The following is a 13,958-nucleotide window of genomic DNA, read 5'->3' as shown; positions in this document are numbered from 1 at the left end:
TGTTATTAAAAAAAGGATTTTTTTTTTTATTTCATTAATCCCCTAACTTATAAGTCTTTAATTAGGTACTTTAATTTACAACAACAATAACAATTCACTGTATCTTATTTTTGCTCATATATTTTTGTTACTTTTGACTTCCGGACAATTGAACGGCGAATTTGGTAAATAAGTGAAAGCATAGATAAGATAAAATTACATAGTGAAAGATAATTAATACACTTATTCAAATGTATTATATGTATTGTAAAAATTGTTAATTTATGGTAATGTTTAAAGTACCCCGTAAATAAGATACCCCGGGTGTCATATATACAAATATTCTATAAAATTCGCATAAAAATAATAATATTTAACATTACATTAATATAAATTATAACAATGTACATTGTTAATAACAATATATTTTAAATATCACCTTACATTAGTAACACTATAACATATCACATCAGTCTCACATATTCTATCTATATATAAATTAGACACTATTGGAGGTACATACCCCCAATTAGTATTAAAGCTTTTAATAAAACAGATCAAAAAACAAAAGTTCTGTTGAGCAAATCTTTATTACTTAATGTAGCTGCTACTAATTGTAACACAGTAAAATCGATATGTTTGATAATTTCTATGAATCTTTTAAGAGTTGTAATTACAAACGTAAATACAAACATAAAATGGGTCATATATATTAGAAAAGCTATAGATTTTAATGTATTATACTTTAGACATGTATGAAACAAGTTTGTTTCATATACGCCTGTACATGTCATTATCATACCATACGAATAATATAAACAAAAGCAAGGTATACATGTGAATGTGTTGCTTAGTTTTGTTAGAATGCTGTGTACAGGTCTAATATTTAGTAATCCTTACTCGAATTCTTTACTTATATCATCCATAGCTGTCAATACATCACATAGACTAGCTGCATATAAACGGATATCTTTATCCTTTTTTATTTTAAGACTACAACAATACAATTTCTTGTACATGTCCGTCATTTTCTCGTAATCTTTATTAGACTTAGACCTACAATATTGTATGATACTTTTTAATATAAAATGTAATCTAGCCTCATACAGTGTTAGCAGGCCATTTTCGCTTTTGACGTTTTTCTCGTCGCCGTCTTCTGGTTTTGCATCTTTCTGTTCTTCTGGATCTCTATCTTTCATCAGCTTCATGATAGAGTGGGATTGACGTAGTAGTTGGATGGCAGTTTGAAGAGACTTCAATTTTACATTTGGTGATACTGAAAAAAGAGAAAATAACTTTATACAATAAAATTATAAAATATTGAAACGTTTTGAGAGAATATTAAGTAGGCAAGAAATAAGTAAACACTCTTTTCACTGCTGAGTCGACTCCTGAGCAGGACGTTTTATATAGATTATTTACCATAAAATTATACGTGTCAAAATCCGTTTAACATATTAATAAACACGCAACTAAGTTTTCACAAAGTATGCCTTGGGTAAAATAAAAATAAGAACTTGGGAGAAGATAAATTTAAAATAAATATTAACATACATGCGGCTTGCGTCTCTAGCACGGCGACATGCTCCATCTGTACTGTGAGGAACATACTCGCGTCCTCCAGACTTGCGAACATATTTGCCGCGAGTTCGTAGTTGGTGCGTGTTGCATTCAGTAGAGTGCGTCGCTTGGGACCGTCTTCCTGCGTTATCCTGTACAATTTAAGAATCATTCTTACTGATACTATAAACGAAATAGTTGCGCTCAGAATAGACAGGACTCTCAATTAGTATGAGCATTTATATAAATATTTTAACGTGTGAACAATCTTTACCAAGAACTCCACCCCAATATCTCAGCTGGTGAAGTGTGTTAAATTTTTATCCACTTAAATCCCCATTATGTACATAATACAGCGAGGTGCCATAACCAGAATCATATGATCTCGTTAACATTAGTAATTAGAAACACAACATAATAGAGTTAGTCAAGTAACCTGAAGTGATGGCGATGAAATATATTCGAGATTTATATACGACTGTAGTGGGCATCAAGCATACGGCCTGGCAAACGGTAACCGTAATCTATGGGCGCCTACAACACCCAGGGAGTATTGCCAACTATTAAGGAACCATAATATACCCTTCTTGAAATACCCCATACTGTAATCTTTACAGAAAACATCGGTAGTTCATTTCATAATATAAATGTACGCGGGAGAAAGCTCCTCTGGAAATCGCAATGTTCTTGTACATTATCAGCATGTGGAGATGAATTCCCTGTCGATGGCGAACGATGAGATGGTAAACGTACCCAGGCATAATGGCAAACTTTATTTTATTAATACTAAAAATACATACTATATTTTACAATATATCTATTATATTAACATTACCTGTATTGTGCATGATGTAGCGAAGCCAGGCGATGATGCAAAAGTGCCGCCCGAAACTGGTAGAGATGTTGTCGCGGTCCGCCGCCCACTACGCACTGCTTCAGTGCTTGCTTCAGCGCATCCGCCACCTCCGACGGGGTGGGGGGTACCTGCAAAAGTAGTAACTTTCAGAATTTGTAAATATAGGTATATACAACATGTATTATAAGTAACTATCCTTGTACAATACTGGACATTGTGGAAATATGAAAAATGATGGCTGTGATGCTTTCAAAATCACATATAAGACGGACAGTGGACAAAAGTACAAAGGTGTTCTAACTTTATACACATACTTAAATCTGTGCCGCGCATTTATAGGTTTTTATTCTGGGGACGAATTAAAATGCGTAACAATAGAAAGTTAGGTTGAAATAGTCATTCACGTTGACTGCCTCGTTTGTTATAAATCTACTTATGACTGATATAAGTGGTGGGCACTCACGCCGACAGTACAGTCCTGCATCAGTACCGCCTTGGTGTAGAGATGGCAGGAGAGCTCCCAGGCCACCAGATCCCAGATGGACGCGGCGCCGCACGTCTCTCGCGGTCCCAACAATTTTATGGCAGTTGTATACAATTCCTCAGCTTTATTATACAGACTACGTTTTTCTGGTCTGTTGAAAATTATAGTTCATGGATATACATATATACAATTGTAACTGACCTATGTCTGTGGGTACATCAAAGATATATATAAAAAAAATATTTTTAGGGGACTGTTAATGTAATAGATCCCAAAACAATTTTTGTCTTGTGTGTTTGTGCGCGCTAATCTCAGAAATGGCTTAAACTGATATGGCTACGATATTCACTAATGTACAAACAAAAAATATTTACGAGACAATGTCACGGCTATTGCTAATTTTACATAAACACAATTTACACAAAATTATTTATTTAAACGTTTCAAATGTAATCAATTTGTATGCGTATTGTTGGTAATATCGTCTATTCTCTAAACATAAAGTACTACTTTGGAAAGGGGCATCAAATATCAAAGTTCAGAGAATAGTAGAAAAGTAGTTCATTTTATTAGACTGTAACTGTGACGTGTCTAATGTACTTTTTAAGTACATTACACACGTCACATAAAAATCAGCATAACATTCAAATTACTTGATTATTTCAACACAATAATGAAGTGTTGGATTTAAATGAAACATTAAATACACCAAAAAATAAAATCAAAACAATTTTAATGTGTTAGTAGTACATATTTATTCCTTTAAAATAATCAAATAATTTGAACAAATTCAGTGACTTACCCAAAGCCCCCTTGGTCACAATACGCCTTAAACCTCATATACCGTCCCTTGTTGCAGTAGAGTAGCGCGAGGTTTGGTACATCATTCACTTGTTGGAATATTCCGGTCGCCTCCTCCAGGCATTCGCAAGAATGCTGAGACAGTGTTGAGAACTGTTTCATTAGAACTTTTGCCTTATCTGAGTTTTGATCATCCTCCTCTGTGTATTGTAGGTAGATCTCTGCACAGATACGTATTTTTTTTAATCGTATATTATTACATACGGTTGTTGTGTACAAGAAACTAGTAATCACTACGTTATAAGAGAACACAGATTCCTATATTTGCAGGACTATCTAGAAATATATTAGAAAATACAAAAAATTGTTCGGCAAGAAATTAGTCATAAATTGCACATATTTGTATAATAAAAATAACCCAGGACAATTTACACAACACCATATGGTCCTTAACTAGGCATAGCTTGTGTTATGAGTACTAAACAACTGATAATAAGAAATACTTGAATACATTTAATTTGTAAATGCACACAAAATACACATAGAAAACATTTAAATCAATACAAACAATCAGTCAGGAATACAAATGTTTGCATCGTGTGTGGAATCGAATCAACGACAATCGGAAGTAACGTGGTGTGCTAAACCACTAGACCACAGAGGCGTTCAATGAAATTAATTTGTTTTTTATGTAGACACAGTGGATGGTTGTTTGTATTCAGAGTACACAAACACCCTTCCACTTCAATGAAATCAATTAGTTTTGTGTTTTTATGTAGACGCAGTGGAAGGGCTGGTTGTGGACGCAGAGGCATTCAATGAAATTTACTCGTTTTGTGTTTTTATGTAGACGCAGTGGAGGAGCTGGTTGTGTACTCCGTGGCCTTCCATGAATTAAATTAGTTTTGTTTTTTATGTAGAGCTGTGGAGTGTCTGGGTGTGTACTCACGTTGCGCGTCGTTCATGTAGCGGACGGCCAGCTCGTTGTTGACGGAGGCGAGTCGCCGCAGCAGCTCGCCGCGCTTGTCGCAGGCGGCGGCCGCGGCCCGCCGGTAGTACGCACACGACCGCAACATCGAGTCCGTCTCGCCGCTAGGCAGGGATATGTCTGCACCATATACATACATACATTGTTGACTAGCAGTACCCGTGGCTCACTCGTGTAAAATTTATAGCCATTCTGATGTGTAAGCTATATTATTGTAAACTATAATTATAATCGGATTTCAAAAAGAAAAAAATTAAATTATTGTAACTTGTTTTCTACTGCTCACTAGATGACAACGCCATCAATATATATACAGTGATATTATTCTTGCTGTTATGGACAAGGTTTTAATTGTAACATAATTGTAGACAACGTATTAAAATAAATAAGAACTAAATTGAACTTCAAAATACGGAAGGTATATTTTTATAAAAAAACAATTTTTACAGGTGAGTTGGCTTGTTTTTGTTTGTGAGAGTCCTTATACTGTATTAACCATTTTTAAAGTTTTCGGGCGAAAGGAAATGCAAAAAGAAGTATATTTATAAACTAATATAATTTATAGCCAGTAAAAAAACTATCAAATTTGTAGATAGACCTACGTGCTTGAATTTAAATAAATAAAACTTACCAAGATCAAATTCGTCACCCGCAACACCATCTACCTCTTCTGCCATATCATTCTCTATCTCCAGTCTCAACTTACTGTCTATATCATGGTAAGTCTCAAACTGCTTCTTATACTGTTCCAATCTGTGCCAATGTTTGCTTATCTGGAAAAAGTTATCCCCAATTCGTCCTATAAGACATCCAGGATCAACTACTCTACTTTTTATAATCATATTACTTAATAATTTCTGACATTTGCTCGCCATATCTATGTATTTTAAAGAGAAACCATATTGCCCATTAGAATAACTATATTCAGCTAATGTCGCGTAAGCCAAACATATCTTTTCATATAACAACGTTTTCAAGTGCAATTTCCAAGCGAAATTATCATCTCTATTCGGCTCTTGCCATGTTGGGTACGTATTCTTATCTTTGCGAATCAATATAGCATTCTTGTCTATGTTCGATGTGGTCTCTATAAGGCAATTTTCGGATTTGTCAGTGGTTTTCCTTTCTCGCCTTCTTCGCCGGCTTCTAGATGTATGTTCTTTGGTTTCTTTCTCCTTATTTATAGTCTCGTATTCCATTTTGATAGGCTCGTATGGGTTCGCCATTTTAGGGTGCTGTTCTTCAACTATTATTTGCTGTCTCAATCTTTCGCGTTCTTCTTCCTATTTGTACAGTATTAATTAAATTAATTGATTTTATGTTTTAACATTATAATTATATATATTAACAATACTATAAATATTGTACTTTTCAACGCACTTGCTCATAAAATTGATATAATGTTACCTGTTTTCGACATATAAATATATATTGTAATATACTATTATACTGACTGGCTCATCATTACTGAGCCCCTAACACAGAAGCGATATAACCCAAGTTTTGAATTATTTGCTCTAGAAGATTGAAAAAAAGACGAAGAAGAAGAAGAAGAAATTATTGGTATATGAACAGTTTTCGGATTTGAAATTTGTACTTTAATAATCTAGGACAATTTACACAGCATGGGATGGTGCTAAGCAGAGCTATGGGTACTTCTCAACTGTTTAAAAGATTTTTTTTGTAAATATATTCGTAACTAGCTTCGTAACTATATTTTATATATAAGATATACCTACAAGTACAAATTATACTCATGAATACAAATTCAGGTTCGATTCCTTGCACGGTACAATTATTTGTATTCTTGAGTATGATTATTTATATCGGTCTGTATAAAAATTGACAAATCATATTGTCAAACAATATTATTGTACATTCTAAATGTTTGCATTGGAGATTGGAGCAATGTGGCTAGCGAAGCCTTCTAGATACGAGTTTCAGGTGACCTTGTTGTTGTGTATGGTGACACTGTGTAGAGCTAGTAGCCCCCGCAGCGCGTGGTCGAGGGCGTGTCCGCAGCGAGCCGGCACGTCTTCTGTTGCGGAGGACTGCTCGCCGGACCTCTCCCCGCGCCCCCGCGCTCGTCGCCGTCTGCTCCCCTGGATACATTTTATTCAGTTCAGGAAACAATATGTAAATAGTCAGTTCAGAAATATTTTTATACAATAAAAGATTTTGAGAATATGAATGGTAAAATGAGTTAAAAACTGGATTATATTAGTCTAATAACTAAACGTTAATATAGAATCATTTTTTAAATTGTATAATATAATATGCTATCTGCAATTATATAACTATTTACAGAAGCATATATAATTTGCATGTATTCACATAAAGCGGAATGTGTGGAACTATACTAAACATTTCATTTGAATGACGAAAAGATAGTAGATTTGGTATTGGACTCGAGTATATAAGCGACGGTTACCGTTTACTTTTAGTTTATTTGCAATCAAATTATATAAAAATAATACTCATTAAGGGGGTCTTCCTATGTGATGGGTTGAAAAAATCGATTTTTTTTTTTTTTCATAAATTGCTCCCTTAACATGTCTAGAATACGGTAGTAAAGCGATTTTAGAAAATTCGAAGTCGTTTTAAAGATACAGCAGGTAAAAGAAAGAGCGGTTCGGAGCGGTGAGTTGGCAGTTAGAGACCGGGCCTATTGTGTACCGTCGGCTTTATACCTGGCCTCCCTTTTATTAATATATTTGTTTATACAAGTTTAGACACGTTTCTACAGACTTAAACAGAAATTTCTATTGTTATAATATTTTACCGAAGTTATTTTAGTCTTGGTTGAACTTCGAAGAGAGCAACAGCTACAAATTATTTTTTTTCATAATGAGTGGACGGAAAGGAAGTACGAGTGGAAATGTTCATCCTGGTCGTAGTAAAAAAAAGAAAGTTTAGTGGAAACCGTTTTACCCACCAAAATGATACGGTATTTACATCAGCTTCGGCCAAAAAACTTAAAAATAACATGAACATGAATGTTCCCATCGCTTCGAATTTCGCATATTGCATTTTGGAGTTTGTTTCTGTATTTGCTGCAATCTCTGAAATAGTTATATGTAAAACTTGTAAAAGTGACGTGTCTATTTCGCGATCAAGTTTCCGAGGCCTAGGCTTTAAAATTATTTTATCGTGTGAGTGTGATTTGGACTTTCGCTCCTAAACATCTTCATTCTGGTCCCAAAGTTGTTGAAATTGCTAGCTACTTAGCAGTTATTATCTTTAATGAAGGTTTTCAAGGTATTTTAAAAGTTATGTCGATTATGGGATGCCCTGTTGGTCGTGAAGCCCAAGCGTATGTTGAGAAACGGGATGAAAAGCGAATCTTACGCTCTGAGCGGCGCGTAAGTGATGTCGTTAAACAAGCCAGGATTGACTCAAGAGCTGAACAATCTGCTTTAAAAGAGTACGAGGAAGAGGAAGGAATACTCTATGGACCAGGCATCGCCGATTGAGAGTAAGTTGATATTTTAATAGTTTTTAATGGACTTGAAACTTTAAACGCGTTTTTCTCAAAACTGTGTTTTTCAAACTTTCCTCCATTGTATCTCAGAAACGGCTGGACCGAATTACTTGAAATTTACAGGGCACACTCAATATATGTAAACGCATGGAATGAACTATTATCAATCGAAAATTTTCAAAACTTCGATTTTTTTATAGCAAAAAACAAAAAACAAAAAACGCCTAATTTGCAACTTTTATTTCAAATGTCTATCAAAAATCCAATTTTTTTTATATTCATTTGATTATAGGTCATTCCGTGCTTTTAAGCCTACAAATTAAAACGCCGTTTTTTTTTTTTTTTTTTTCAGATAAGCCGATCAGCCGGAATCGTGGAGGAAGTGGGAGCTCTTTTTTTCGAGGCGGGGGTGTTCAGAGCACTGTAACTCTAGTTTGACTGAATATTTTTAGCTGAAATTTTATATTTATACTGTCCAAATATGTGTTAATAAATGATAAAAAACTTGAAGCTCTAAATATTTACTGGTCGTAGAAAAAAAATCCTAAAATATCCCTAAAAAACAGGCCGTCACATAGGAAGACCCCCTTAAGTTGTATATATATACTTACACCCATGTCATGCCTAACTCGATCCCCGATGTCTCTTAGAGCTAGTCCACGAATCTGAACCGCAAGAATTTTGCTGTCAGCCTCACTCTCGCTATCTTTCTCGGAACTTTCCTTTGCTTCCCTTCCACCATCTGAAAATCTTTTACGAGGTCTGGTTCCTTTGCTTGCAGATGGTTTGTCAGATGCTCCATTATCGCTTTTGTAGGCAAATTCAGTTGTATATTGATCTGAGGTAGTTTCTTCATGCTCACTTGATACTTCTTGAGCAAATTCGCATTTGTAATCGGATTCTTCATCGGAGTCTGAACTCTCATCTGTAAAATATATGTATCTAATTTTTAAGAGAACTTAGAGGAGATTGTTAACATATACAATGTGTACTCATCACTTTTTTACAGTGTATAAGGAATGAGAGCCATAATAGATGATAAACGGAGATATTTTACCTTCAAACTGACTTGCAACATATATTGTTATATCGTTATTATTATTTTTATAATTCTAACCAGCCCCGGATATTAAATTCCAGGCTTGTTACCTTAATTTACTTATACACTACACTACTTATTTACTACAGAATATATGTGCACTTTAAAACTGGGGATTATACTTTTAGGATTTATATAATATTACAAAAAGTCATTGTCATATTGTTCAATCTCATTGAAAACAGTAAAAGCTTATTTTCTCGTCAGTTCTTCTTAGCTTTAAATTACGAGTACATCCAAACTATATTTATTTTTATTTTGCAATATATTTATCATAATTCCAATGTATCCATTTTGACTATAATTGATTTTCTAATCACTTTTGGATATAAGTAACCTACTCTAAATACTAAATTTTAGTATAAAACAAATGTATAACATATTTCTAAAAAAGGTATATGAGACCAACCAGACGGAAAATATATCTATTGAATAAACAAATAAGAATCACCGCAACTAGTAAGGAACAGTTGAATTAAATAAACTCGAAAAGTGACATGTCTCTCACCTTTAAAGTCTGGACATGCTGGGTTTGTTGTTGCTGGCACATACAGGTCAGATAACATATAATGGGATGATGCCACGATCTGCGGGTGTCTTTCCATCTTCAACAACTCAATAACATGTTCCAACAACTGCTTCACATGTCTAGTTCTATTCATTAACCTCATATTCCTTGCTACCCTATACAGCAACATAGCAACTGGGGTTGTAAACGAATTGTCCAAACTATCAGGACATAAAGACGACAGATCATACAATTTCACTATGTCATCATGTGGGCCTTTAAATAACCAATATGTGTGTCCTGCTTTCGTAACATTAGCTTTTAAAAACGAAAGTATATTCTGTGCAACATTTCTAATCACTTTGGGTGAGAATCTAGAATTTTCCATAGTAGGCAAATCCTCCGTCTTCATGGGCTCGTATTTCTGAACTATTCCGTCGAGATGGTAACACATTAGGACCTCCGGGACGTTGCACATCAAGTTATCGAGCCAATAGTCGATACCAGTCAGAACATTTATTGGTTCTCTCGCGTCCCTTAAACGTAGACTGACGCAGGGTCGGTCCTTGTCTCCAAAGATAGGTAGATCGCTCCCAATGAGCATATGAATGTCTTCAAAGGTCCAAAGTACGTTTCTATTATAAAGGTGCTCGGTCGGTGGTTCTTCATGCTTAGTCTCTGGTTCAGGTAAAAATGGCCCTAAAATGAAAACATGTATTTACGTCGCACTTTAAGCAGACATTTCACTTAGCATGGCTTATTTAAGACGACGCTCGGTAATGTCAATACTATTTTTATAGGATTTGGCTAACTTTAGAAAAAAATAATGCGGGACACTCTTGTGGATAGAGGTAAGTGCGCGGCCACCTCCAAAGAGGGCGGAGGGTAACAATCAAATGGGTCAATTGGAGACCATCGGAACATTAGTAGCATTCTGGCAATCTAAGTACTAATGTTACCAGCCTAACTTACCAGCGATACACACGGGCACGGGCAATGCGGCGGGTGTGGAAGATGCAGGAGGAACGGGCTCCGTGACACTATGCGACAGGAACTTGTGTGTCAGTTGGAGTGCTGAACTGGGACCTGGAGCCAGTGACAGCTTCATGCGCTCCTGCACACAAACATAATCGACTCCCCGTAAAGTACAATATCTAATAGAAAATATCAATATGATTAGGATAATATCACTTGCTTCATTTCTTTTGTAAATACAAGGATATTAAATAATGTAAAGATATTAATTACATATTTTGATTGCAATAACTTATTAGTTTTGAGTTTGGATCGAAAATTCTGGATTGGATCGAAATCGATATTGAGATTAGATGATCTTCCTGATCTTGATAGTTCAAAATAAATTTTATTATAAATTATTACAATCTTTTTCAAAACTAGGTTAAAAACGCGCATATATGTTTATGATTATTCTCACCTGTTCAGACATTGTCTTTAATATGTTCTCGTAGAAAAAGTCCTTTAGCCAGGACCATTCTGTCTTCCTCAGATAGTCATATACATCAAAGTCGTCCAATAACAGGGTGTTCTCAACGCGGTGGACCATCATGCTTACCTAATACAATAATATAATTGTATATTATAGAACATCAGCTGTAACCCACAGAACGAATGGAGTATTAATCTATATTACTCATGGCTAACATAGCTTTCGATATCTTAATGGAGCAGTGACTCAATATAGTCTTACTTGCCTCCCAGATAATTGAAGAACTATGAATGATGAAATATGAATGAAAAAGAGAAATATGAATGATGAGTTAGACATATATGCTCATACAGGTATGAATTGATACCTTTTTTTTAATAAGTTATACACTGGCATTTCACCAGTGGAGGATTAGCATGAAGTCAGGACAGTTAGCCTAATCCATAATAATAATGACAAAACATATATCATATATAAATCAGTCAGTAGGGGATCTTCACTGAATATCTTATATATATAGAATTATCATGTCACAATGTTAGTTAAATATTCCTTCTAATATAAAATTAGGTAATATAAAACCTAACTCCTAATATAACTCCTAATACCAGCTACTATATATTGTTATATACCCCCAAGTGATAAGTGTTGTCCGCCCCTAACATTTTTAATTTTTTTTATAAGTGGCATTAAATTTTTTTACATAAATCGCTGTTGAAGAAATAAGAGCCATAAAATACTAATCATATATAAATATAAGCCCATATGTAAATATAATAACTACCGTGGCGTTTGAATGATATGGTAATTTCAGAAGCTTCTTTATACACTCAGCACCTGATATGACATCCACCTCTCCAACAGAGTCCGGAAACATATGTGCCATACGAAAACTAAAACAAAAAAAACATATTATACATTTTTTACTTTACTTCAAAAGCAATAATATTTAATTAAAAAACTGTCATATAAATGGGTTTGTAGGATATATTAATTCTAGTAAATATTGACATTTTATCCTCTCATAAGGCAACACATAAGTTATATATAGTTTGTATGCTATTCTAATTACATAAGAAAAAGTATTAAAATATATATTTTCACTTTGCAATATATGCTGGAACTATGTGAAATGTATTTTGGTAGATATAGGGGTTAAGTAATAATAATAGATTTACCTGGATAACCCTGTGCTTTCAGTTAATATCTGTTTTAGACCATAAGAATCGATAGCTGCACCCCAATTAGATGGGGGCAGATTTAGATCTGTGTTACATTGTAATCGAGCATATCCAACAGGACTTTGGAATGCTGTGTACTTGACTACAGCTGTAGACTTTACCCCAGGTGATGGACTCCGATCCTAGAAGTCACAGTAAGAAGTGAATATTGAAAATTATGAATAATGAACATATAAATTAATTCTTCTGTACAATTAAAAAACAAAATAGATAGAATAGATTCCAAACTTACTTTGCAATCATTAAATCCTGTATGTCAATAAGAATATATAATATTATTATGTAAAATAAATCTCTTAAGAACACTATCTTCAATCCTAACTCAGGACCCTGAGTCCTCAGTGCTCTTATAATAATATTATGTCAACCCTTATTATCACATAATGGAAAGCAAATGAATAAATAAATAAATTAGATATTTAGATAGATAGACATTTTTATTTACATCACAAGGTCAGATACACTCACTTTTTGAAGTATATATGTTTTTTATGGATAAAGGCATAATATTATAAATGAAATGAGGTATAATCAGTTACTATTATATTAGTAGTACCATAGAATTATTAAATTATATAGTATTTAAACATGGAAAAAGTCATATGCTCCCTGGAAATGTTTTGCTGATAATTTAACCTGATATAACAGTAACACTAAGAAGATTGGGATTTACTTTATTTTTCTTAATGAATCAGAAAAAGAGGAAAGTACTAGTTCATCAAAGGAAATAGGAATAAATTAAATAAATAGCTATGTTATATTCATATCCTATTTCAAATTTAAACATAAAAAATTGAAGTGCACCTCCTCCTCACGGGTGTGAGAAGAATAATCCCCATAAAAACGCCTAAAATTCCCAGAATCAGTTGGTTTCCCATCATCATTCAGCATCCCATCATTAACATAAAAATATTTTGTTTGATATAATTTGTTCAAAACTATAGTTAATCTAAATTAATAAACAGACTAGATTCACCCTCACACTTCGGATTTATATAATAGGTTGTTTAACATTTTTTACAAGTAGTATTAGTAAATATAAGAAAATATTTAATACTGGAATATGATAATTATTTTAAAAATATGAAAATAGGTACATTACTGACCTTAGATCTATTTCTTTCCAGTTCATTTTCCATTTCGTCCATTTTTAAATACTGTGTCGATAGAATTAAAGGAAAGAAATGGTATTTGTAATAATTTTTAATAGATTAGAGGTGTATAAAATTTTAAATGTTTTATTTTGTTACGTATCTGTTTTTGATTTTTAGCAGAAAACGTGCCTGTCAAATTTGGCATACATATGACAAGTGCATTCATTTGATAGCCGGTTATTTATACTATAATACACTGGCGCCCTCTTTGGTTCCATATTACTTTTGTTTTAATCAACATAATTTCATTCATAAAATCATAATAAACACACCCATGCGGGAAACTCATGCAGGTTAAGGATTTGTGGAATATACAAAACTAAATCTATAAAAATAAATGAAACTGTAAAAAAAGGACTC

General features: G+C 33.7%; 1 protein-coding gene across 1 annotated transcript; it reads right to left on the bottom strand.

The window, feature by feature from the left end:
• Positions 1-712: 712 nt before the first annotated feature.
• Positions 713-13,707, bottom strand: LOC131841244 (erythroid differentiation-related factor 1). Its single transcript, XM_059189523.1, has 15 exons — positions 13,551-13,707; positions 12,382-12,566; positions 11,988-12,096; positions 11,192-11,329; positions 10,729-10,870; positions 9,757-10,455; positions 8,761-9,074; positions 6,618-6,770; positions 5,300-5,951; positions 4,630-4,788; positions 3,682-3,901; positions 2,859-3,030; positions 2,375-2,523; positions 1,534-1,691; positions 713-1,255 (listed from the first exon to the last, which is right to left on the bottom strand). Exons 1-15 carry the CDS (start codon positions 13,590-13,592, stop codon positions 876-878), a joined length of 3,672 nt encoding a protein of 1,223 aa, XP_059045506.1. The 5' UTR covers positions 13,593-13,707; the 3' UTR covers positions 713-875.
• Between the last annotated feature and the right edge of the window lie 251 nt (positions 13,708-13,958).

Source organism: Achroia grisella, unplaced genomic scaffold, assembly GCF_030625045.1.
Source record: "Achroia grisella isolate CSIRO2021 unplaced genomic scaffold, CSIRO_AGI_Agris_v1 utg1576, whole genome shotgun sequence".
NCBI classification, from domain to species: Eukaryota; Metazoa; Arthropoda; class Insecta; order Lepidoptera; family Pyralidae; genus Achroia; species Achroia grisella.
The sequence above is the reverse complement of the archived record's forward strand: the minus strand, read 5'-3'. Positions and strand labels throughout refer to the sequence as shown.